The following is a 26,718-nucleotide window of genomic DNA, read 5'->3' as shown; positions in this document are numbered from 1 at the left end:
GTTGACCTAAAAAATCAGGAAAACCCTTCTATCAATGTACAATGCGCACCACCAATTTGCTGCTATCCATATGCTCAGTATGTTAGGAATTATCTATTTCTATTTTGCTACTTTTGTACTTTTGTTTGTACTTGTGTTGTTTTTCAAAAAATAATCTTTGTGCATGTACTGATGCAGCGGTAATATATATCTCGGGACAGGCTACAGGACACGCTTTTCCTGGTCCCTGCAATTGTCAGAACAGAATCCCTCAACCAACTAAAATAAACCTCTGACTCATCTCCAATCTGAAAAATATCCCTCGTAGCTACCTTTTGTGCATCACTTTCAAACTCATCATTCATTCTGGTGCTTCATGCATTCATGAACAGTGATCCATCTTGCTCCCACAGCATGTCATCCTCTGTGCCATCCATGGTGTTTGTGAGGGAACGTTTTTTTTTTAATCCCAAGAGTTTTTGTTCCGCAGCGCACCGTTTGACCTGTTCGGCTACAATCTGTAGCAGCTCTTCATAGCGTCAGGTCGCAATCAAAACAAAAGCTCAAACTACGTAGTAATGAGCGTAATGCGCACTTTTAATTAAAGCGTGCATTTTAATTGAGTGCGCTATCCCGTTTTTTTTTAAATGATCCCATGATCGTACTACGTAGTTTCAACTCAAGTTATTTTGCTTCAGGTTTGGCCGCGTCATTGGCCGGAGTAGACACATTTCTTTTAAAACCGGCTGCACAACTAGCCCTTGTAGTCGATATTTTTTGTTGTCGTTTAAATCTGTTAATCTGCAATCTTAGGTAGAAATTCAGATAATCTAGGTCAAAGCCAAAAGAGAGGTGGAAAGTGGCTTAGTCGGCAGAAGTACAGCTGTGTGTAGGGACTTTGAATGTTGGGACTATGACAGGAATAGCTCAGGAGTTTGTTGACATGATCCATCCATTCATCCATTACCTACCGCTTTTCCGGGTCGGGTCGTGGGGTAAGTAGTTCAGCAGGGATACCCAGACTTCCCTTTCCCCGGCCACTTCTTCCAGCTCTTCCGGAGAGATCCCGGGGTGTTCCCAAGCCAGCCGAGAGAGATGTGTCTCCAGCGTGTCCTGGGTCATCCTCGGGGTCTCTTTCCAGTAGGACATGCACCTCACCAGGGAGGCGTCTTGGAGGCATCCGAATCAGATGCCCCAGCCACCTCATCTAGCTCCTCTCAATGCCGAGGTGTAGCGGCTCGACACTGAGCTTCCTGACACTTCTCACCCGATCTCTAAGGGAGACCCCGGACACCCTGCAGAGGAAACTCATTTCGGCCGCTTGTATCCGGGATCTTGTTCTTTCAGTCACGATCCACAGCTCATTCCCATAGGGGAGGGTAGGAATGTAGATTGACTGGTAAATTGATAGACAGATTCACTACTCGTTTTGACTTCACTCCCTCTTTACCACAACGGACCGATACCAAGTCCGCATCACTCCAGACGCTGCACCGATCCGTCTGTCGATCTCCCGCTCCATTCTCCCCTTACTTGTGAACAAGACCCCAAAATACTTAAACTCCTCCACTTGGAAAGATCTCATCCCGACCTGGAGAGTGCACACCCCCCTTTTCCGGCTGAGGACCATAGTCTCGGATTTGGAGGTACTGATTCTCATCCCAGCCTTGAGCCGTCACCCCTCCTCGAGCTGTTTATCGTGGTGGAGGGGTTTGTGTGTCCTGATGATCCTAGAACCTAAGTTGTCTGGGGCTTCATCCCCCTGGTTGGGTCACCCATGGCAAACAGGTCCTAGGTGAGGGACCTGATAAAGTACGACTCAAAAACCCCTACGATGACTACAAAAATTGGATCTTGGTTTCCCTTGCCCGGACGCGGGTCACCGGGGCCCCCCTCTAGAGTCAGGCTTGGAGGTGGTGAAGGCGAGCGCCTGGTGGCTGGGCCTGCACCCATGGGGCTCAGCCGGGCACAGCCCGAAAGAGTAACATGGCTCCCCCTTCCCATGGGCTCACCACCTGTGAGAGGGGCCATAGGGGTCAGGTGCAATGTGAGCTGGGCGGTGGCCAGAGGCGGGGACCTTGGCGATCCGATCCCCGGCTACAGAAACTAACTCGAGTTGTCATGATGATTAGGAGAAAGCTTGATATATTATGCATCTAAGTGGAAAACGACTAAGGCTAGATGTTTAGGAGAAGGGTTTAAATTATTTTGCCATGGAGAAGAGGGTAAGATAAATGGAGTAGGGGTTATTCTAAAGGAAGGGCTGCCTAAGAATGTATTGGAGGTAAAAAGAGTATCAGATCGAGTGATGAGGATGAACTGTGAATTTGAGGGTAGAGGTTACGGTTAGTTAGTTGTGATGGGTGCAGATTTTAATAATGTTGGCAAAGGAAACAGGGACGATGAAGAAGTGATGGGTAAGTACAGCATCCAGCAAAGGAACTTTGAGGGTCGAATGGTGGTGGACTTCGCAAAAAAGGATGGAATTGGCAGTGGAGAACTCTTATTTCCAGAAGAGACAGGAACATAGAGTGACATACAAGAGCGGAAGTAGAAGCACACAGGTGGATTATATTTTGTGCAGACGATGTAGTTTTAAGGTTACTGATTGTAAGGTAGGGATGGGAGAGAGTGTAGCTCGACAGCATAGGATGGTGGTGTATCAGATGACTTTGGTAGCGGGTAGGAAGATTAAGAAGGCAAAGGTAGAGCAGAGAATCAGGTGGTGGAAGTTGAGACAGGAAGAATGTTGTGTGGCCTTTCAGAAAGAGGTGAGACAGACTCTAAATGGAGAGGAAACGCTCCCAGAAGACTGGAAGGTTTTCAGAGAAGCAGGCAGGAGAGTACTTGGGGTGTCTTCTGGTAGGAAAGGGGAGAAGGAAACTTGGTGGTGGAATCCCAAAATACAGGAAGTCATTCAAGGAAAAAGATTAGCGAAGAAGAAGTGGGACACGGAGAGGACTGAGGAGTGTGGAAAGGAGTTAGTCACTGAACAGGATGAAAAATGGGAAAAAACAGTTGGTCCTGATGACATACCAGTCGAGGTATGGAAGCAATTTGGAGAGGTGGCTGTGGAGTTTTTGACCAACTTATTCAATAGAATTCTAGCGGGAAAGAAGATGCCAGAAAAATGGAGGAAAAGTGTACTAGTTCCCAATTTTAAGAACAAAGTCGATGTTTAGAACTGTGGGAACTACAGAGGAATAAAGATGACCCACACAAAGTTATGGGAAAGAGTAGTGGAAACTAGATTCAGGTCAGAAGTAAGTAAAAGCGAGCAACAGTATGGTTTCATGCCTAGAAAGAGTACCACAATGCATTATTTGCCTTGAGGATGCTTGTGGAAAAGTACAGCGCTCCATTGTGTCTTTGTAGGCCTAGAGAAAGCCTATGACAGAGTACCAAGAGAGGAACTGTGTTACTGCATGCGTAAATCTGGTATGGAAGAGGAATATGTTGGAATAGTACAGGACATGTATGATGGCAGCAGAACAATGGTGAGATGTGCCGTCAGTGTGTCAGAAGAATTTAAGGTGGAGGTGGGACTCGCATCAGAGATTCGCTCTGATCCCCTTTCTGTTTGCGGTAATCATGGATAGGCTGACAAATGAGGTTAGACTGGAATCCCCTTGGACCATAATGTTTGCAGATATTGTGATCTGCAGTGAAAGCAGGGAGCAGGTGGAGGAACAATTAGAAAGATGGAGGCATGCAGTGGAAAGGAGAGGAATGAATATTAGCCAAAGTAAAACAGAGTATATGTGCATGAATGAGAGGTGCGGTGGGGGAACAGTGAAGCTCCAGGGAGAAGAGATAGCAAGGTTGCACGACTTCAAATACTTGGGGTCAACAATAGAGAGGAATGGAGAGTGTGGTAAGGAAGTGAAGAAACGGGTCCAAGCGGGGTGGTACAGTTGGCGGAAGGTGTCTGGTGTTCTTTGTGACATAAGTCTCCGCTAGGATGAAGGGCAAAGTCTTTAAAACAGCGGTGAGGCCGGCCATGATGTATGGATTCGAGACTGTGGCACTGAAGAAACAATTGGAAGCAGAACTAGAGGTAGCAGAAATTAAGATGTTGAGGTTCTCGCTCAGAGTCAGCAGGTTGGATAGGATTAGAAATGAGCTCATTAGAGGGACAACCAAAGTTGGATGTTTTGGAGACAAGGTTAGAGAGAACAGACTTCGATGGTTTGAACATGTCCAGAGGCGAGATAGTGAGAGTGGTAGAAGGGTGCTGAGGATGGAGCTCCTAGGCAAAAGAGTGAGAGGAAGACCAAAGAAAAGATTGATGGATGTTGTGAGGGACGACATGAAGACTGTACGGGTTAGAGCAGGAGATGCACGAGATAAGCTTAGATGGAAAAAGCATACACACTGTGGCGACCCCTAATCGGGACAAACCAAAAGTAAAAAGAAGAAGTAAAGGCAATATTTCTTGATAGTGCAAATGATGGTGGTCCATTTTTTTTTTCCCTCCTAACACTGAAGACATAAATCACTTAATAAAAATCCCGTGAGTTGCAGAATTTTCATCTTTCCCTTCAAATGCTGTAGATACAATTGCAGAATTATCTTAAAGGTCCACTGTCATGAAATCCATGTTTATTAAATTATTAATGAAAAAAAGGGCCACCGGTATGGATCCATCCATTTTTTTTCACCACAAAATATAATTTTGATGTATGTGGCTTTTTGTAACTCCCGCCATGAAAATCCTCTCGAGAAGAAGCAGGAAGTGACGTACAGGGCAGTAGACACTCAAGCGGTCTGTATGTTTATACTAGTTTTGCCTGCTGGAAGGTAGCTCGTTATTCCTTCGTGTTAGCCAAAATGCCGGCTCGTTATATTGCTGGATATTGCTCAAACACTCAGGAGGAGGGATTCGCTCTTCATACTTTTCCAAAAGACCCGCTTCGTCATGAAAAATGGATTGCACAGGTGCAAAGGACGAGAGCTTCGTGGGTTCCAAATGACAGGTAGGTGTGTATACAGCTACTAAAAAAATAAATAAATCAAGGGTGCTAAATGTGTTGATGTGCGTATTAGAAGGCTTCCGTTACGCAGTCGCTGAAGGACGGCCTCTGCAGGCCTTGTGGATCGCCGCCGCTTGTCGACAAGGCTTCGGCTGGGGTGGCTCGTCGCTGCGCCAGGCCGCAGTGGCTCATCTCCGCCGCGGAGGTGGATCGTACGGGGACGTGGTTTGGCCGCATGCAGTTTGGCCGTGATCCGCATATCCACTAAATATGGCTCAAACCATAGGTTCATATTACCCCGGTTACTTCATTCGGTTGTAAGATGTTCTCTTCTTCGAAAAGAGCTCCCGTGTCAGCATGGGCATGTTCGTCTCCCATAGTAGGCGGCACAGTGTGTTTTCAATGGCGAATGTCCCAGTGTGACGTCACGGACAGAAGATGCAGTCAATATGGCTCCCACCTGAATGTCGAATGAGACTTCCACAACTTTGCGCATGGATGACGTGCTCTCCGCTCATATTTATTTTTTCGTATAGACATTTAAGTGAATGATGTTATGCATTTTTCATTACAGTATCTAATTTAGAATGTTTATAGGAATGACACTTAGGCTTTAAGTACTCAAAGCATTACCGTTATTACAACTGTATAAAGAGCGTAAAGATGGGCAATAGTCCTCAAACTTTCACAAATTCATACATATATCTCAGAAAGAAAGCCATTAATTTCATTTTCTGCTATTGTTTGAATGAAAAATGGCTGCCTCGTCGTAGCACTTCAACTCACAGATCCCCTGGTGTATTGGAACAACATAATGAGGACCCCACCAGTGATAATGAAATACCGTTATTAAAAGAACCCAAAAAGTAGACACTAAGGCTACATTCACACTGCAGGGCATGATTCCCAATTTAGAATTTTTGTTAAATCGGATCATTTTATGTAGTCATTACAAAATTGCAAAAATAAATGTGACTTCGACTGTGGATGGGGTGGGTCTGTGATGTCACACTGCACATGTGCACAAACATGAGGTGACGTGCTTACCGAAGTAAATATGGCTCTTTGCGTAGTTCCCGTCATGACACATTTGTGGCAATTCAATCATTTTGTCCAACTCTGCGTGGGCATATTAGATTTATCAGTTCTAAATCATCTTTTTACCAACTGTTTTTTACTCCTTTGTCCACGATTGCTTTTATGGCGTGTTGATTTTGTTGAATTTTTGTGACACTTGTCACCTTTTGATGTATAGATTGGATGAGAGTGAAGGGAGCATCCACACTCCACTCACATCGGATACATATCTGATTTACAGTACTTTGTATCACCATACCAAAGAGGCCTGAGACGGATATGAAAAAATTATACTGTTCACATTGACATAATAAATTGTGATACATGTCACATAAGGGCTCAACTGGTAAAGCATTGGCCTCACAGTTCTGAGGTCCCAGGTTCAATCCCGGACCCACCTATGTGGAGTTTGCATGTTCTGCCCGTGCTTGCGTGGGTTTCCTCCCATATTCCAAAACATGCAACATTAATTGGACACTCTAAATGGCCCCTAGGTGTGATTGTGAGTGCGGCTGTTTGTCTCAATGTGCCCTGCGATTTTCTGGCAACCAGTTCAGGGTGTACCCCGCCTCCTGCCCGTTGACAGCTGGGATAGGCTCCAGCACTCCCCGCGACCCTCGTGAGGATAAAGGGCAACAGAGAATGGATGGATGTATGTCACATAAGGGAAAAAAAATGGAATTGACCTGTACTGTGTACATAGCCCAAGATCTATTTGTTCGTTTTCATAGACGGGGTATATTAAGCAAGAGGAATGAGCATCTCCAGAAAGCAAATCATTAAACCTCATTTGGAAAACCTCATGGTCAAAACATTTTAAATTAAAAGTTTTAAAATACTTGAAACAATTAACAACTGCCAATAGTTAAAATAATCATATAATAAAAATTAATTGATTTTCAAAAGGAAATCCAGTGGGCCTAGTTTGTCGTTATTGACCAAGTTGTATGAAAATAACCCTTGAGTTGATAATTAATTAGGTCACCTCTTTTCACAAAGGCTCTCCTCCAGCTGTCCTACCTGGACGGTCTCTATGGTTACAGTCTGAAGTTGCTTCGCTACGCTGACACCACCACACTGGCTAGCATTGTGAGAGCCGACTGGACCTTCTATTCTTCCCACCCAGCTCTCTTTCTATGCACCTACCTGGTCCATGGCCTTCTGGTTGATTATTTTGAGAAAAAACGTCGCTGTGGAAATGGGAGCCAAGAGGACAGTAGCACTAACTTGGAGTGGCTGGCTAGTTTGTGGGAGTGGTACACATCCTATCTGCTCCACCCGATTGCGTCGCTACAACAAGTGCCATCAGACTGGGAGGATGACCCCATCTTCCTTTTTGACCGTTTGGCTTTCCCTGATCTCTGGCTACGCCCATTGGTGAGCATGGATTACATTAAAGCTCTGCCCGTATGGACGTTCAGATGTGGCGGTGCAGACAAGCAGGAAGATGAGTTTGATATTTGTCGCTCTGATCCAGACAGCAGTGAGTTCAGTGATGACTCTTTACAAAGCATTGAGCACCAGGAGAGCTCATCATGTGACCAGGGTGGCAACTCCGCATCAGCTGATAGGGTGCTGGAAAGCATCTCTCAGTGTGAGCACAGTGACGGGTTGGGGTGGCCACATAACATTCTGCGGTGTTCAGAGTGCGTTGTATGCCTGGAGAACTTTGCGAGAGAAGAACTACTGATGGGTTTACCCTGCGGCCACGCATTCCACCGGCAGTGCATTGTGGTGTGGCTGGACGCAGGTCGACATTGCTGCCCAGTCTGTCGCTGGCCCAGCTACAAGAAGAAGATGAAGCCGTCTGTGCACAGTGGTATTAGTTGGGACACCTAATGAAAATGAGCCTTCCTAATCTCATCTTTCTCTTCTCTACAAAAACAAATGCATAATTTTACCAAGTGGATTTATCTAATTTTGAGTGAAAACCACTTACTGTACTTCTTTAAAACGGCTTTGACTTTATTTCCCAAATTTCAGCATGATAGACTTATTTAAAGACTTTCTTCACATTAATTTATATTCATTTGATTGACAGATTTTACCACTTTTAAGAACAAAGACTTGCTTTATGTGAAAAGAATTTGCCAGTGGGGTTACAATGACTTTTTGAGATTTCTTTAGTAAGATGTTGTCTTAAGTTTTGTCTTTAGTAAAAAAAAAAAAAAGTCTTAAAAGAAATACAGTGCTATGTTTTCATTAGAAATAAGATCAATGGTAAGATTTTGCATTTATGTAATGTGGTCACTTCTTTTTTTTTCTTGGATTTACTGGGCCAAGAAGTGTGTTGAATAACTTGTTTGGGGTCAAAATGACACCTGGGAGGGATACCAAGGTTAACATTGTCATTTCAGCTGCTGTCACAACTATCAATTTGCTTGTTTCCATTTCTGTGCTGAACATCGATGATGTAAGGCTCCCATCTGGTAATAAATTTGTAATGGCGGTTCCTCATTGTGTCTGTGTGGGGGGTGATTGTGCAGGTATTTGTGGTGTACACAGAATTCCATGAAAATACTAGCTTGGGCCCACTGGTATAATTGTAATTTACTGTGTGTGTGTGTGTGTGTGTGTATCCATCTGTTTTCTTAGCCGTTAATCCTCACAAGGGTCATGGGAGTGCTGGAGCCTATCCCAGCTGTCATCAGGCAGGAGGCGGGGCACACCCTGAACTGATTGCCAGCCAATTGCAGGGCACATAGACAGACAACAGTTGCACTCACAATCACACCTATGGGCAAGAGAGTGTCCAATTAATGCTGCATGTTTTTGGAATCTACAGTCTCCATTTACACACAGGAAGTCCTCTGGTTACGAACAACTTCTGTTCCTATGCATTGTATGTAATGTAACTCAAATTTCGTTGTAAGTTTGATTTCACCATTAAAGTCAGAATTTATGTCAAAATATTGGTATAAAAAACAAATACATTGAAATAAAGATGTTGTACTTATTACTGCTGAGAGATGGATGGAGAAGAAGGGGAGGCTGTGCTCAGCTACTGCAAAGGAATCTGGCCCTCAATCCATAATGTAAATCACCTCGCCATCTTGAAAAGTATCAAAAAACGCTGTTTTGTGATCACTGCATCCGACATGGGAACAGATCCTTTTACATGCTTTAAAATATGGGCTTTGTCCACCGACTGAAGCCTAGCCTAGCTCTTTATCAATGTTTGTCGGTGTCTCTCCTTTCTCTGATCTTTTTATGATCTAGAGTTTCATTTCCATGGAATTTATTTTTTCTTTTGGCTGCAGAAGCATTGCTAAAAGACAGTTTTCTTCTTTGGGGCCATGTCTAAAAATGCAGAGATACTCCCGGTGCAAAAATACGTACAAGCACTATGCACATTAACACCACAAAATGGAGAATGGGAGACGGGCGTTGTAAAGTCGAAACATTTTTAGTCGAGTCCCTGTAAATCTCTCTCTCTCTCTGGATAAGGACATTGGGAAGACATCCTTAATGCTCAAGTGTTGTGAAACAGATGATTTTTGGTATATTATTAATGAAAAACCTACAGCCAATATGGTCCCATGTGTTTTTTCACCACCAAACATGATTTTGACATACAGATTTTTCTAACTCCCGCCATGAAAATCCTCCGAGGAATTTCTTGTCGAGAAAAAGCAGGAAGTGACGTACAGGACAGTGGCGCCCCCTCGTGGACTTGTTTGTTTCCATTAGTTTTACCTCCGCGAAGGTAGGTCGTTGTTCCTTCGTGCTAGCCAAAATGCCGGCTCGTTGCATTGCTGGACATTGCTTGAACACTCGGGAGAATGGAATTACCCTTCATAAGTTTGAAAGAGACCCTGTTCGTTGTGAAAAATGGATTGCACGGGTGCAAAGGACGAGAGCTTCGTGGGTTCCAAATAACAGGTAGGCGTGTATAGAGCTACTAAAAAAAATAGTTTGGGGCGGACCACGTAATCGGTCTCTCATAACGTAACAAAAGATCCGCGTATGAAATGTGTCTATGTGCGCGTCGCCCAGCCAACAATGTTTCACTCACCCTGCAACATAGCTCGGCTCCACCCCCTCCTTCTATCGCACGGCGGGCCGAAACTCAGCCACACCGGCTGCGGCGCCGCGTTCGGCGGTCACATCTTCTGCGAAGGCTGCGCGTCAGGCTTTGCGACGGGGGCGGCTCTGAAGAACTCAGCCGAGAATGCGTTACTCAGCCGGCTCGACTGTGACCAAAGCAGCACCGCTCGGCTCTGTCATAAGCCACACCAGCCGGCTGCGATGACCCGCGATGACTCACCTCCGCAGCAGGAGTGGATCGGACGGGATGTGGTTTGGCTGTGATCGGATATCGAAACAATAGTGTACTCTTGACCCGGTAACTTCACTCGGTTGTGTGGTGTTGTCCTTTTCGAAATGAGCTATCGTGTCAGAAGGGGCGTTTGAAAAAATCTGAAGATCTCTGTTGTTCGGCTTCCATAGTAGCAGTTTTCAACGGCGGAAGTGACGATGACGTCAAGGACAGATGACGCGACTAATATGGCGACCACTTGGATGTCGAGGGACACTCAATTGACCCCGCCGTGGATATTGCGCAATCCCTGTACTGACCAATCAGAGGCCAGTGATCTGCACAGACCAAACCCCGTTTTTGCTCCTGCCATTTTCTCTGACAACATTGAATGGTCCAGTATAGGTTTAGTTAGCGTTTTATCGCGTATTTGGGTTATTTAACAAAAAATATGGATAAGAGGTGTAGTCACGGACTTTGTAATAGTGACGACAGGTATCCTGAAAGGCTAGTTGGTGGAGTTGCCGGATTTGTCGGCCAGGGTGGCACATCGCAGCCGGCGCCAGCCTTGTCGGCCAGGGTAGCTCATCGCGGCGCCAGGGTCATCTCCGCTGTGGAAGTGGATCGGACGGGGTTTGGCCGTGATCGCATACCATCTAAGAATGGCTCGAAACAATATGGTAATATTGCACCGGTAACTTCACTCGGTTGTGAGATGTTTTCTTCTTCGAAAAGAGCTTCAGTGTCAAAAGCGTGTTCCTCTCCCACAGTAGGGGCCACATCGTGTTTTCAATGGCGAATGTCCGGGGTGATGTTATGGACAGTGGATGCAGCTAATATGGCGACCACTTGGATGTCGAATGACACTTATGCAACTTTGCGCATGGATGACCCGCTCTCCACTCATATTTATTTTTTCGTAGACATTGAAGTGAATAATGTTATATGTATTTTTCATTACAATATCTATTTTAGAATGTTTACAGGGATGACACTTGACCTTTAATAGCAATAGCCACCTTAGGTGCAATGATATTGTAGTGTCCCTCACAAACTATTTCACTGATAGTGGAATGAATGAGATAAGTGGTTAGGGGCAAGAAATTGAAAAGGTCGACCACTTGTGCAGTAGTTGCGAACAAAGGTGAATAAAACTGCTGGAACTGAGAGTGCGGGTGGTGGTATGTCCGCTGAGCAGTGAGTAAAGACAGGATGGATTCCTTCCGATGATTGCTTTATAAATAGACAAACATTCTAAAAATTCAGGCAAGTCCGTTTTGGGGGACATTATTGAAATAGATCACCTCAGTGCAAATGAAATGCCATTATTACCAATGGAACACACACTGGCGCGCTTTCACAATGTGATGCAAGTACTGTATTGAAATTTTTTTTTTTATAAAGCGGTTGGGGGACTTTTGAGCTCCTGCCAACAAGCAAAAACATGAAAGACCAGTTCTCTTTAAGGTAATACCGAAGTGTCTGTTTTTAATGCCTTTATGGTTTATTCATATGGGATGGGTGTATTTATCTTTTTTTTTTGTTGTTGTTGTCATTTATGCAGCGCTGCAACAACCCCACAAGATGGCAGTAGCCATCGGCGTTGGCCATTAAAAGCCAAGTGTACCACTCCCTGAGAAGGGTTGCGTCAGGAAGGGCATCGGGAGTAAAAATTGTGCCAAACAAATACGTGCGTTTATCTGAGATGACACGCTGTGGCGACCTCGAAAGGGACAAGTCGAAAGAAACTACTACTGTACTATAACACAGTGCTCCCCGCCTTTTTTATCACTAGGAACCGGTCAATGTTTTGACAGTTTTTACCGAGAACGGGACGGAGGATGCGTTTCGTAGATGGTATGTATTGAATATCATTTGTAGTGAAAATTGAATATAATAAACATGACAGGGCAGCACGGTGGATCAGCTGGTAAAGCATTAGCCTAACAGTTCTGAGGTCCCGGGTTCAATCCCAGACCCACCTGTGTGAAGTTTGCATGTTCTCCCCGTGCCTGAGTGGATTTCCTCTGGGCGCTTTGGTTTCCTCCCACATTCCAAAAACATGCAGCATTAATTGGACACGCTAAATTGCCCTTAGGTGTGATTGTGAGTGCGGCTGTTTGTCTCAATGTGCCCTGCGATTAGCTGGCAATCAGTTCAGGGTGTACCCCGCCTCCTGCCTGTTGACAGCTGGGATAGGCTCCAGCACTTCCCGCGACACTCGTGAGGATAAGCGGTGAAGAAAATGGATGGATGGATGGATGGATAAACCTGATAATGAATAATATAATAATGAAATAAATGTAAATAGAAAATAAATATAAAATACGTGGAAAAACAAGAACCAGCAGTTCCACAGTTCTTTCTCTAATGTAAATATACCTACACAACAATTACATTTTTTTTAATTATTAAACACCTCATGAATGTTATTTTTCAATAGATTAAATACATTTGTCAGTTTGAACCAACTCCTCTCCCCTCTCCCTTCACTCACTCTGTTGGCCACAGTCTTAATGCTCTCCGACCGGTCACTGTAATAATGTTTAAACGTGCCTTCAAAATACGATACAGATACACCACGAAAATGAATTTAAAGTGTATGAACATTTAAATTCACCATAACTCTTAACACCTGAGCTAGATTCTCTTCAACGAGATGGTCCCATCTGCGGGTTGTTGTTGTTGTTGTAACAAGTACGATGGTCATTATTCCGTATCAAGGTCCAAAAAGTGAGCCACATTAGCCGGGGCGCTCCACAGCGTGGTCTGTTTTTGAGCACAGTTGAAGAGATGATTCGTATCGTGGGGGGGGGGCGACGTCACACAATGGACATTTGTCGACGATGTTGTTGTCGAGTCGATGCTGATAGTTGTTGAGCTTGTGACACCAGCCCGAACGGAGTTGCGATAGCGTCGATCTCATGGGCCGCGGGAGTTGTCTTTGGTATTTGGCTACTGGAGACGATGTTGGGTTTGTAGCCGGCAATCCCGTGGTAGGTGCTCATTCGAGATGGATCTATGTGTCTGCTTCACGCCTCTCCATCCCTGGAGACGCCCAATGTCTCGAACCCCATAAACGAATGGTCAACCGTTTTTTTGGCCTCCCGAATGGCTCACGCTGGTCCACGCTGGTCGTGCTGCTCCACATCCATCTGCGGGTAATGGTGTAAGTGTGTTCCTTATGTCCATTTTTTTCCGTTGTTTTGTTTTGGTTGCTGTCACTCCAGAAAACCCTGCAGACACAGATAGGCAACAGGGTTTTCAGTGCTTTGATGGCGATCTCCGGGTATTCTGACATGACTTTAATCCAGAACATCTGCAGAGTTGTTGTTTCAAAAATAATTCTATAAATAAATAAAGCCACCGTCGTTAGCCATCTCCAGCAGTTGATCTTGTTACACAGACATGCTGGATTCACCTGGTTTGTTGATAAATGAGTCACGGCTCCGTCCCTTGGCAGTTGGTGTGTCATTTTTGGTAGGGAAGTAGCGCTCAAACTCTTTTAATAGCAAAGACAGTTGATCGTGCACCAGCTGTGAGAATGAAGGCTCAGTCTAACACAAAATCAGTGCTAATGTTTGAGACATTAAATATGCCTATATTCACACGCCGTCTCCACAAATCCAGTGTGGCTTTAACTACAGCCACTTGATCTGCCATCTTGAAGACCATTGTCATTTTCGCCTGAAGTGACAGATTGGATTCATTCAGCAGGCTGAATATGATGCACAAGTAAGCCAGTTTTGCGACCCATCCCTCGTCACTGAAATGTGCTGCCAGTGGCGACTTCTTTTCTAAAAGAAATCTTTGCATTGGCTCTCGTAATTCAAACACACTTGGGAGTGAGTTCCCTCTGGATAACTTATTGCCGTCCATTTCCTCACAAAGCTCAAAAAGGCGTAAATTAAGGGTGTGTGCGTTGATGTTGTTAATAACTTTATTTTCTTGGAAGTTGTAGGCTCTTCTTCTGTTTCTTGACTTAGCCTTTTCCCCCTCGAAAAGAAACTTTTCAAAGATGTGTTTTCTACTCATTTTGCTAGTTTCTGGGGGTAAATTTGGTGCTGAAGTGACCGAGATGTAACCAAGAGAATGCGGTCATTTTTCAAAATAAATGATTGTTCAGACTTTGATAATGGAACAAATTAATTATATCTTCAGCGGCTCAGTGCCAATTGATACATGGACTGGTACCATTTCGTGGCCCGGTGGTTGGGGACCACTGTTACAACAAACTACTACCAGATGCAATTAAAAAAAGGTTTTGGGAACTTTCACATTTGTTTTTATCTCAACAGAGAGAGAGGTAAACTCAGTTTCCATTCACTTTCAAAATTATCTGAGAGAACTCTCACGCATGCCGTCATAGACAAAATTGAAAAAATGAAACCTAAAGCTAGCAAGTGACTATATGTCCATCCAATTTCTTCGCCGTTTATCCTCTCGAGGGTCCTGGGGAGTGCTGGACCTTATCCCAGCTGTCAACGGGCAGGAGGCGGGGTACACCCTGAACTGGTTGACAGCCGATCGCAGGGCACATCGAGACAAACAGCCACGCTCAGAATTTCACCTTTGGGCAATTTAGAGTGCCCAATTAATGTTGCATGTTTTTGAGATGTGGGAGAAAACCGGGAGTGCCCGTAGGAAACCCACGCAGACACGAGGAGAACATGCAAACTCCACACTGGTGGGGCCTCAGAACTGTGATGCCAACGCTTTACCAGCTGATCCACTGTGCCGCCACGTGACGATATAGAAATAATAAATTTTTGTAATATCTCTCGTAACTTCTAATACATTTTCTAGTATTGTTGGAGATATTTGTCAAAATTCTACATTTGATTAAAATGCAGAGGCCAGTGCACTTACAAGCACCTCATGGCTAGAGACGAACCTAAAGAATGAAAATTCTTGAACTATCATCCATCCAACCATCTTCAACACCTCTTATCCTGGTTAGGGTCACAGTGTACTGCAGCCTATCCCAGCTGACATTGTGCGAACGGGGGACTGCAGCCCGAGCTGGTCACCAATCAGTCACAGGGCACATAGGCCTGGACAAGGATTCACACTCACATTCACACTGTTACTAAGTGGGAACTGAACCCACCTTACTCACACCGAATCAGGCAAGTGTACCACGACTAACCCATCAGTGACTGCCGACAAACAACTCAATACAAAATTAAAATTAGACAAAAGCAAAACGTTTTGGTCAGTGAGTATGTGGCGTCGCTGGTAGGCCACATGTGCTCCCAACATGTAAGGATGGGAGACCATGGCTGAGAATGACGTGGAGATAGACTTGCCGACATCTGTCATCGAGAGAGATAAGATGTTTTTTTCTGCTTATAAAATAAAAGTGCACACGTTCCTCAATACCCCATCAGCGCTACATTGGTGTCAGAAGTGGGATTGCAACAATTGTGGATATTGAAGGATTTATCTCGCGCTTTCAGAAGAACGATGACAATGGTGCTCATACAGTCGAATGAAAGAGGCTTTCCTTCTGGACAGGTTGAGCGCTGCCCTCGAGAAACACAAGCAGGAAAAAAAAGACTACAAGCAGAGGGGAATAACCAGAGGGTGCAACTTCAAGAGCCGATGAGCAACCCCCCACTCCAAGAGCAAAACATGGCGAGAAGCATGATGGGTCCAACTGATTTCATGGAGGCCGAGTCTGAGAGGGATACCCAATCTGCCACATTACAGTGGGGAAGGACCACCGGACACCTTCAGTCACATGACCGGCTTAATTGGCAAGCACTCAATTGGGCCCTGTGACAAGATCTTATATGCATATGCAGCACACCTGAAGAATCATGTATGACAAGGCTACACTACGTTCAACACTGAGGTGCAAAAAAACTTGTCCTCCAAGATTTAATCTGGTGCCTTTGACAACAGAAGCTCAAGCAACATCTTCAGTGGGGGGTATGGCAGGCTGAGGCACCGGGTGGCAAGTTGCCACCGCACCTGAGCAACATCATAACAAGGAGGGACGCAGATGATCTACAGAGGGATGGATTTGCTGTGGAGAACCGGGCATGTTGCACGCCACTGCCCACCCCCGTCACCAAAGAGTCCTGGTCGCAAGATGTTAAACTAGAGAGGGGTGGCACAGAGAGAAAATTGCAACCCATGTACTCCTGCCACCCAGACTGTACTCACGGTTGCGCCTGGGTTGCCTTGGGCCAGCGTGTGGACTATACTTGCACTGTAACAACAATGGAAAGGTAGTGCAAGGCCTTTGTGGAGCCTCTCACTGTGACAGTGGCTGGGCAGCAGGTGGACCACAAGTTCTGGTTGACTCAAGTCCAGGCCTCCTGGATCATAGGGCTGGACTTACTGTCAAAAGGAAATGCGGTGGAGAACATAGCTGGATTTGGGACCTGGCACTGGGCTCTGTGGTGGTTCCCCTGCACACAGCTGGTGAAAAGGGATCACTACCCACACCTATGCTGCTGTTGCCAGAAAGGTGTGCGCTTTCAAAGACCATGATACAAGATCCACAGCCATCATGCTCTGAGACCAGACAAGCCATCTGCTGCTAGAACTGTCAGACTGCTTCGCTGACATTGTTACTGTAAGGGACAGAGATTGTCCGCAGTAATTGAGCTATCTTCCAATTCATGGCCAGCTCCAGTTGTCTTAGTCAAGAAAAAGGATGGCACCTGGCAGTTCTGAGTGGACTATCGGTGGCTCAACAAACTCACATGCAAGGATTCTTATCCTCTGCCATATATCATTGACGCCCTTGACTACATCGCTGCGTCACGCTGGTTCAGTTGCCTTGATCTGCGAGGTGGGTATTGGCATGTGGAGCTGGCCTCAGAGGTATCACCAAAGACTGCATTCTCCCTGGGTCAAGGATTATGGAAGTTCAGAGCATGGACACGCATCTCATTTTGGACCGTTAGACTAAGGGACTCCAGTTGCAATGGCCCCGCCTTGTTGTCCAGGACCTCTACAGCTGGTCGAAGAATCTGGCTGGCACATGCGATGTCCTTCAATTCCTCATGCCCCGTAATATGAGGATGCAAGTGGTGGTCACTTCGGGATGAGGAGGATCACGTCCTCAGTCGTGTTCGGTGCTGCTCTGTACGACATAGAGAACAAAGAACAACAAAGCAAAAACAACAAATAAGAGACATTTCTATTTATAGGCTCTATTCCTTATAAGAGTTGCGCAAAATGTAAAATGTTCTTCATTTAGAACAGGTAAGAGATAAGTGTGTCGACATCCCACATTGTGTTAAGCTTGTACAGAGTCCCATTACCCGTTCGCGGTTCCCATTATAGTGCAATGACCATTGTACAAAGAGAGCAGTTTAAAGTGACGAATCTTGCGATAATCTACAAAATATATTACTAATACTAATATTAATTGGACCAGTAGGATGTGAGTGAGTATCCCAAAAATAGAACAAGGCAGAAAATAGTAGGTTCGCTTGGTCAAGAATTTAATGACTTAATTGCCAGAGGGAAAAAATTGTTTGCGTGCCTGCTAGTTTTGACTTTCATTGATCTGTCAAGCTTACCCAACGGAAGGAGCTGGAAGAGTTGGTGGCCAGGATGTGGAGCATCCGAACGGATCATGCCTGCTTTGGACATAGTTTGCGTTGCATATAAGTCCTCAATAGTGGGTAGAGTCGTGCTGATAATTCGTTAAGCTATTTTGATTGCCCATTGGAGTCGGAGTTTCTCCTTTTTTGTGGCGGCCACAAACCAGACTGTGATGGAGGTGCACAGTACTAATTGGATGACCACTGTGTAGAAATGTCTCAGGAGCTCAGGTGACAGGCCATGCTTCCTCAGAAGCCACAAGAAGTACATCCTTTGTTTGGCTTTTTTGAGGATGGAGTTCATGTTAGTCTCCCACTTCAGGTCCTTTGAGACTGTAATTCCCAAGAACATGAAGGTCTCGACAGTTGACACAAGGCAGTTGAACAGCGTCAGGGGAAGCTGTGGTGAAGGATGCCTCCTGAAGTCCACAATCATCTCAACAGTCTTTAGAGTGTCCAAAGCCAGATTATGTTGGCCACACTAAAGATCCAGTCTCGCCAATTCCTGTCGATATGCAGACTCGTTGCCGTCTTTGATGAGGCCCATGACCGTGGTGTCATCTGCAAACTTCAGGAGTTCGATAGTCGGATGCCACGAGGTGCAGTCCTTAGTGTAGAGCGAGAAGAGCAGAGGGGGAAGAGGACACAAGTTTGGGGTGCCCCGGTGCTGATAGTGTGTGTGGATGAGGTGGTGTCACCCAGCTTCACCTGCTGTGTCCTGCCCATCAGGAAGTTGAGATGGCAGGCGAGACTCTGAGCCGGAGAAGTTTGGAGGAGAGTAGTTCAGGGACGATGGTGTTAAACGCAAAGCTGAAGTCCACGAACAGTATCCTCACATAGGTGCCCCCGCTGTCGAGATGTTCATGGATGAAGTGCAAGCCCATGTTGAGGGAATCATCTGCAGACCTGTTTCCTCGATAGGCAAACTGCACTGGGTCTAGCTGGGGGCCTGTGACACTCTTGATGTGTCCAGCACAAGGGGTTCAAAGACTTCATGACCACAGATGTCAAGGCAACAGGCTTGTAGTCATTAAGACCTGAGATTGCTGCTTTTTTGGGGACCGGTATAATGGTGGAGCATTTAAAGTATGTTGGTACTTCGCACAATTGTAGAGACCTGTTGAAGATCTTTGTGAAGACAGGAGCAAGTTTGTCTGTGCAGACTTTGAGGCACGATGGAGACACAAGTTGAAAATGATGTGGTATATCAAGTGCAGCTATTGAAGAGGAACTAGAGAAATCTAGGGCCGTGGATTTTAAAATAAGAGCAAGTAAGTAGTAGTATTGTTTCAAATAAACACCTGAACTACAGAATAATTATTTGGAAAAATGAACAAAATACAGATCAAAGTTCATTTTTTGATAATATTGGTAGAAGCAAAACCATGCACAATAAAATTGCATTTTACTTACGTAGAAAGGTTTTCCAGAATTTTTAGGTCAACTTTGGCGGTGCTTATTTTGAATGAGACATGAGACACAAATAAGGGCAATTACTTCCTACATTGACTGTACAGCGCTTAATAAATTAAGGTGAACAATTTCAAAGTGGCCCTCGCATCCTTTGTGCTTTCTGTCTGGGGCCCTCAGAGGTAAAAGTATAGATCCCAGTGGCTCCAGATATTATAATCATATAACTCCATGTATTTCTGTGTATACTATATGTATACTACACTCCAAGTGCGCTGACACTTTTTCCCGATCAGAAACTATTCATCAACAGATGTGGACATTTCAGAAAACAAACTTCATTATTCACACTTTTCATTGAAAGACCGCCACCCTAATTCTGCACACAACTGCATGTAAGGGTTGGTTTCGTAAAGGTGCCATGGAGAAAGCTCTGGGTTTGCCACCTGGAAGTTAGAGTGACATCATGGTAGAAGGTCTTTGTGGAGAGGGAGGGGAGGGGGAGTGAGTGTGTGCATGTGTGAGGTAGAGAGAGAGAGAGAGAGAGAGAGAGAGAGAGAGCCGCCAAGGCAGCCTCAGGTTCAATGTTTTTACTACCACTACACACGCTGCTCTTCTCCTGGTGGACTTCTACCTACATGGACCCACTTGGATAGTCGGCCTATAGACAGGGAATATAGAGACCCCGTGCTTCATGTTCTGGATGTCACCCTACGGAGCTAAGTTCATTTGAATGGTGTCACACCACTCTGACCTGTCACTATTGCTGACACTGTCAAGAGATTTGCATGACTGAATGCAGATTAGTTTCTTAATTTTTCATTTCAATTGTTTTACTAAGATAATTCACTTTATCCATAAGTGTTGGTGCACTGTTTTCTATTGAGCCGAGCAGCTGCAGCTTGACTATAGCTACTGTGTGTGTGTGTGTGTGTGTTTGTGTGTGTGTGTGTGCGTGCGTGCTTGCAACTGTGTGGGTTATTCACAGTGCTGCTATGCAGACTGGCTGGAGCCACACTCAGACAACTTCACTGGAGCTCTAGTTTGTGTGTTTCTGTGTGTGCGCGTGCTGGCCTGGACTGCTTTCCCACAGAGAAACAGAAAGCACGCCACACACTGAGGAGAAAGCTATGTCTCTGTTTCTCCATGCTGTGCTCGCAGCCAACTCGCATATGCTCCACAGCTTTGTGTACGAAGGTGGCTTGTTCAGGATGCTGCTATGCAGACAGAGTGGAGCCACACGAAACCTGCTACTAAACTTCAACTAATTCACATGACTGTCAGTGTGGCACAGTTCACATTTTTACCAGGAGCAACATAGAAGACACAAGTGTCACATTTTGCTTTTATTACATTTTGCTTGGGTCATTACATTATTTGTTTGAAAAATGAAGAACCCCCATCCACTTGCCAATAACTGGATGAAATCCCCCAGCAAAGACGCAGTGATTATTCCTATGCAAGGCTCTCACAAAAAGTTCAAGAGAAAGTCTCGTGAGCCAAAAAAAATTTTCAATGGCTTTGAACCTGAAAGCTTGAAAGCAAACACAGTGGCCACATCAGAAGGGGACATTCTGGAGGACTCTCATATGGAACCTTGTAATGTCAACAGATTGGCTCCGCTCCACAGACAACTAACGGTGTCACATGAGGAGAGTTCCACCAGGATCCTATCAGCTGTACCGGGTGTCATGGTAGCGCCGCCGCAGAGCAGTGCTTTAGACATGAGGATTGGGAGCGCCATTACTCCCAAACTGTCTCAGTTACCTAGCTCTTCGTTTCCCAATCAAGAGATCGTCCATTGGCCTGCAGCGATATCTCAGCCACTCTCAAACAGATTCAGAGCGGGTTCCCGCTCCACCTTCCCTGTAACAATGTCATCCAGTAACATTCTCAGCACTTCACCCATTCGTCAAACCTTCTCCATGGACTCATCTCTGTCAGGCCAAACTACACCTCGGCCCATCTCTCAAACCCTTCTGATCCCTCAAGGCCGTGAACATGGAGCGCATCAGGGCCACTCACCTAAGGTACTGTAAAAAGGTTGAATGAATTATTTCTGTAGTGTAAATTTTTGTTACAGAAAAGAGTTTAATACTTGAGCGGCACAAAGGAACTACAGTATGGGTGCCTGTGTCTGCAAGAATATCATAATTGGCTGGGCTGATGCTAGTTTTAACCAGATTAATAACTAGTAGGGCTGTTCTCTTGATCCCTCCTGCTAGGAGTCTTCTAGGAAGAGGTTTGGAATAAGCGTTGATGGAACTGGACGTCTTCCAGAGGTCAAAGCTGTCCAGCAGACAAGGAGGCTCCTAGCTAACGCCCGTGAGAGAACCCGTGTCCACACAATTAGTGCTGCATTTGAGGCCCTGAGGAAACAGGTGAGATTGATGGTGCATACTGTATTGAAAATACACAAACATTCATACACGCTCTTAGAGTGCATGCAAAATGTGGACAGACATATTAAAGTACTTTAAAATAAGTAAATTATTATTTTTTTTTTTTTTTTAAATGTGAGGTATTAGGAACTGTTTACAAGTGCTCCATTTGAAGAAAAAGTTCAATGGTATAATACTAGCACAAGTAGGGTCAGGTATTCTTTGCAGCTCAATTGTAGAGTTCACTCTTTTTATAATTATTCATTTTGAAATGATTTATCGTGGTATTTTTTTTTTTAATCAGAAAACCTGGACATTGCTCGACTGTGTGTACATGATTGTTAATGGGATGATGCATGTTTATCATTACATGCCATATGTACTCATGCAAATGAAGCAACGAATATTTGAGTTTAATTTTCCTTAGTAGTAAATTATTAGACTCTAAATAAATTATATGCAAGAGCAATCAGTGTCTGACACTTATAACCTTAATGGACTATTTTAGGCTTACGAATAGTATAAGGATTGTGGTTTTGGTGATTGGAAAACAAATTATGCAGCTCTAAATTCTCGGCAGGATCCTTGAGGGTGGATGGGAGTTCGCCCAACCAGTGTACTTGTGTTTTGTGGACTTGGAGAAGGGGTTCAACTGTCCTGTTTGGTGCCCTCAGCATTGCATTTCTGCTCTTTGCAGATGATGTGGTTCTGTTGGGTTCATCAAGCCGTGATCGCCAACGCTCACTGGAGCGGTTCACAGCAGAGTGTGAAGCGGCTGGGGAAAGGGAAGTCTGAGCATCCCTTCTTAAGTCACACCCCAACTGATCTGACCTGGAAAAGTGGTAGAAGCTAGATGGATGGAAATTTTGCATCTACTCTAGATGTCTAGGCAGACAATATAACAGTACTCCCAAGCATAATTTTTTTATTCTGAGGTCTGAGGACCCATCTCTGTCAGTTTGACTGAATAATATTGCCCACAGGTAGTGAAGGCACAATAGAACAGAGCAAATGTCCATTGAAGTGAAGTAAAAATGTGGAAAAAAACGTTTAATTTTTCATTACGGTTTGTCTGAAGAATATTGTAATGTTGAACTGCGGATTTATGGTAGTTCTTTTCAACTGAGAGATATGGTTTGAGATACAAGTGTTTGCAGTCAAGCATGGTCATGGACTGAATTTAACTTGTATCTCTAACTGTACGTGATTTCTTTTGGTTATGTACTTGAGGGGTCGGGAGTGGGGTTCATTTGTGTTTGTGTCTGCTGCAATGCTCCACATCCATAGACACTGAATTTACAACTGCAATTTGGTAGCTTGGGATGAAGTGCTGCCTTTACAAGTGAAAATGCTGGGAAGGTCAGACAGTGGCGGGTTTGCATACGACTGACTGTGTTTATAGGGGTAAATATCTCCAGGTCTGACTGCAGCTGGGAATGAGTCTCGGAGTCTACAATATGTTACAGAAATCTTGATACATTTTTCGTTAGTCGCTTGAATAGTTCACCACTAAATAGGACTGAATACTGTACTTTCTCAATTCAATAACAAAGTATGCTGACAATACTCTGACATATCTTGGATGCCCTCTCAAACAGGTTGAATTCAACAACTAGGGGGTAAAATGTATGCTATAATTCTTGAATTAGTTTTAATGCAAACAGATCACAGACTTGTTAGTAAAACAGTGGGACTTTAACCATCTTGTAAATTAACAAGGAGATCTCCTTTATTTTATTCACTTCATGACAAATCAATCTTACATAAGTTTCAGTGCATACAAAACCCATTATGTATTGTAAAGAGGGACATAAGATCTGCACTTGGAAATAGTGTCAACTCTGGAGAGAGATCTTTGCATGGACCATGGAAAAGTGCAGTTCTGGGTAAAGCTAACAAATCTTGCAAATTTGATATTTTAATATTAATGTGAGCACTTGTAGCCCCTCTCTAGTATAAAATACTTCAACGAGGTAGCCACCTGAGTTCTTTTCTTACTCCAAAGTACGAAACTAATAAATTAACTCAATGTTAATTACTGTAAATGTCTATTACAATTTTACTCTTTACTTGTGCATTTAATTCTCTATCAAAAGTCTCTGAAATAATATTTCCCCTTATGAGTTAATATGATCCTAATTTAAATAATCAAACTACCAAATAAACTCACCACTATTTTAACTGTCTTGCAGATAGTCAAATAATAAACCTGGTTATGTAACAAAAAGTGTGGACATTTAATAACAAAATAAGGGATGGAAAAATCAAACATGTATACACAACAGTCAAATAAACAAAGTCAATTTAACAGGTACACAATGCACACATGCTCAGGGCCCAAACAAATATTAATATAGCCAAAAAGCAAACAAAATTCAAACCCCAATGTCACTGCTTCCCAAGGCAGGAGTGAAAAAAGGTGAAGGTGGTTTTTTCTCTGTCCGGCATCCTCACGGTCCTTGTCCCTTTTTCTTCCGTGAAGTCTAAACAGAGCCTCGCTAGCCGCGTTAGCTCGACGCTAGCGCCCTTGTCCTCTCCTTCGTGGTCCAGTACACAGGCCTGGCTAGCTAGCATTAGCTGGTTGTTAGCGCCCAAACCAAGTCCCATGCAGGCATTTAGCCCCTGTGGTAGCGGCTAACTCCACCAGGTTACGGCATGATTTGAGCAGTCCACTCAAACAACACACTATCCCAGTTGAACTTTCAACAGTCCTTGTCGAACACGTCAATCAACTTTTGATAAATGTCCACCGTTCACTTACTTTATCCTTTTGTTGCCCTCCAACCACATCTGTTGCACTCCATCTAGCCTTTTTTTCTCTCTCTGTGTCTTCTCAACACGTCACTTCCTGTCCTTCTTAAACAATGGTTTCAACAATAAAATGGCAAACAAAAGTATTTCTTTTTCGCAAATGAATCAAACACATTTAAATACAAATTCCTCCAAAAGAAAATAAAGTCAGCACACACAGTTTAACAGATATTACACCACATTGCATAACGAAAACATATAACTTAATTGCTACTCTATTGTACTGAAATTTTACCTGTACCAACTTTTAACCAGGTTACACAGTCATATTCCATTTTGGGGTAGGTTATGAGAGAAATATCTTATATGCACACCCACACAACACATTTTGTCAAACTGACACAGAGACAGTGCACAGTAGACTGCAGGTGTATTACTCATTTTCAGAAAGGATCAAGAATATATTGTTGGGAGTATTGTTATTTTGCCTGCCTAGATGTTTAGCTGTCCTGTTTATTATCAAATAGCCATAACCACAAGACCGGTGCTATTTGTTAGCCTAAACAAAAGGTGGTGGAAGACACTTCTACACCAATGAAAAATGGTGCACACACATCACACAACAGACACTGCAGCCCACTTTTAGTTGCTTTCCTAGCGACTGTAAGCCATTTTACTCGCCGCATGAGTTTGCCTCTTTCATCCTTTCCTGTGTTTCCATTCCGTCCCAAGCTAGTATGAACACAGCTCTGCTAACACTCACCGAACAAGTAAACACCCAGAGTACGCCCTCCCCCGCCCCCCATTATTTTAGGAGATTTTAATTAAGTTAAACTCAACCACAAACTCCCTAAATACAAGCAGCACATAGACTGTCCAACAAGGGAAATGAACACTTTTAACCACTGTAACACAGCAAACAACGTATACCATGCTGTTCTCCGCGCCGCCCTAGGTTGCTCCGACCACTACTTAATCTTAATTACAGACAGGCAAGAATTGAAGTGTCGCTAAAAAGTGGACCAATGAGGTAGAATTACAACTTCAAATCTGTTTCGACTGCACGGCCTATAATATCTTTGAAAATTCAACTAGCACCTTAAACGAATATTCGAATGCTCTTACATCATATGTCAGTTTCTGTGAGGTGTGTGTACTAAAAAACCTTTTCGCACGTTTAATAACAAGCCAAGGTTTACTGGAAGACTTAAAGGAACACTTTGTCGAAATAATAGGAATGGGAGCACACATTAAAAGTTAGTAGATGAGGGTTCAGTGTTTGTTCTGTCCACAGATTTCATCAAAAAACATCTCTAAATTGGAAACGTATTATTGAAATTCCTCTCTCGCTCAGACATTCCAATGAGCCCAGCTGGAAAACTGACAAGGAATCAGCATTTGCCACGCCTGCAGTGTTTTCTGTTCTGAACCCCCATTGCTCGTGCACACATTTCAGTGAACAGAGAATGTCCACTAGCTCGCATTTTGTGGCTGATTTTTGTGAAAAATAATTACAAACAAACAAAACAAAAATAGTATAATGTACAATGTTCAAGCCCATATGTTTGAGCCAGAATAGACACAGGTGGAACTTGAAGTGTTGGAGAAGAGGGGTGGCGCTGACAACGAACAATAATCCCATTATATGGCCCGTGGAGATTTGTTTGATGCTTTTCCGAGGTTTAGATATAGAGAATATACAACAAGGGTGGCCAGACGTTTTTACCTCAAGATATACTTTTCAAGCAGCCAGCCCCTCACGATCAACCGGGGTGCGACTGCCATAAATTGAAGGGCAGCTTGCTAGAACACGCCATGACGTGTTGGAGAGGGGGCGTGAGGCTGACGGAGGAGCACACCAATCAAATGGTAGGTTAACTGACGACTCAAAATTGCTCATAGGTATGATTGGGAATGCAACTTTTTGTCTCGATGTGCCCTGTGATTGGCTGGCAACCAGTTCAGGGTGTACCCTGCCTCCTGCCCGTTGACAGCTGGGATAGGCTCCAGCATCCCACAATACTTGTAAGGATAAGTGGCTCAGAAAATATATAAATAAATATATAAATAAATATTATATATATATATATATATATATATATATATATATATATATATATATATATATATATAAATGTCTGGAACAAGGAACATAATTTGCACACATGAAGAGAAACAACATTGAATATAAACTGCAGATATACATGATATTGGTGCCATACACCTTGCCATCTTCAGAGTTCTCATCCTAGCGGTTGTTGAGGAATAAACTTGTCTGAGGACAGTAATCCCTCTCTACTTCCCGGATCACCTATCGCAGATTC

The 26,718-nt window shown here is 44.1% G+C and overlaps 1 protein-coding gene across 13 annotated transcripts in view; it reads left to right on the top strand.

The window, feature by feature from the left end:
- The window catches only part of rnf103 (ring finger protein 103), a 68,589-nt gene that overhangs the window by 10,776 nt on the left and 31,095 nt on the right, over nt 1–26,718 (top strand). For 5 of the 13 annotated variants that reach the window (XM_061834149.1, XM_061834153.1, XM_061834151.1 and 2 more), the window contains one exon: nt 7,029–8,479. In XM_061834149.1, coding sequence (XP_061690133.1) covers nt 7,029–7,868 — 840 coding nt within the window. In that variant the 3' untranslated portion in view covers nt 7,869–8,479. The other 8 variants (XM_061834155.1, XM_061834160.1, XM_061834158.1 and 5 more) reach the window with 8 other exon arrangements.

The sequence above is a fragment of the Syngnathoides biaculeatus genome, chromosome 11 (assembly GCF_019802595.1).
Source record: "Syngnathoides biaculeatus isolate LvHL_M chromosome 11, ASM1980259v1, whole genome shotgun sequence".
NCBI classification, from domain to species: domain Eukaryota; kingdom Metazoa; phylum Chordata; class Actinopteri; order Syngnathiformes; family Syngnathidae; genus Syngnathoides; species Syngnathoides biaculeatus.
Note: the sequence above shows the minus strand (reverse complement) of the source record. Positions and strands in the feature narration are given on the sequence as shown.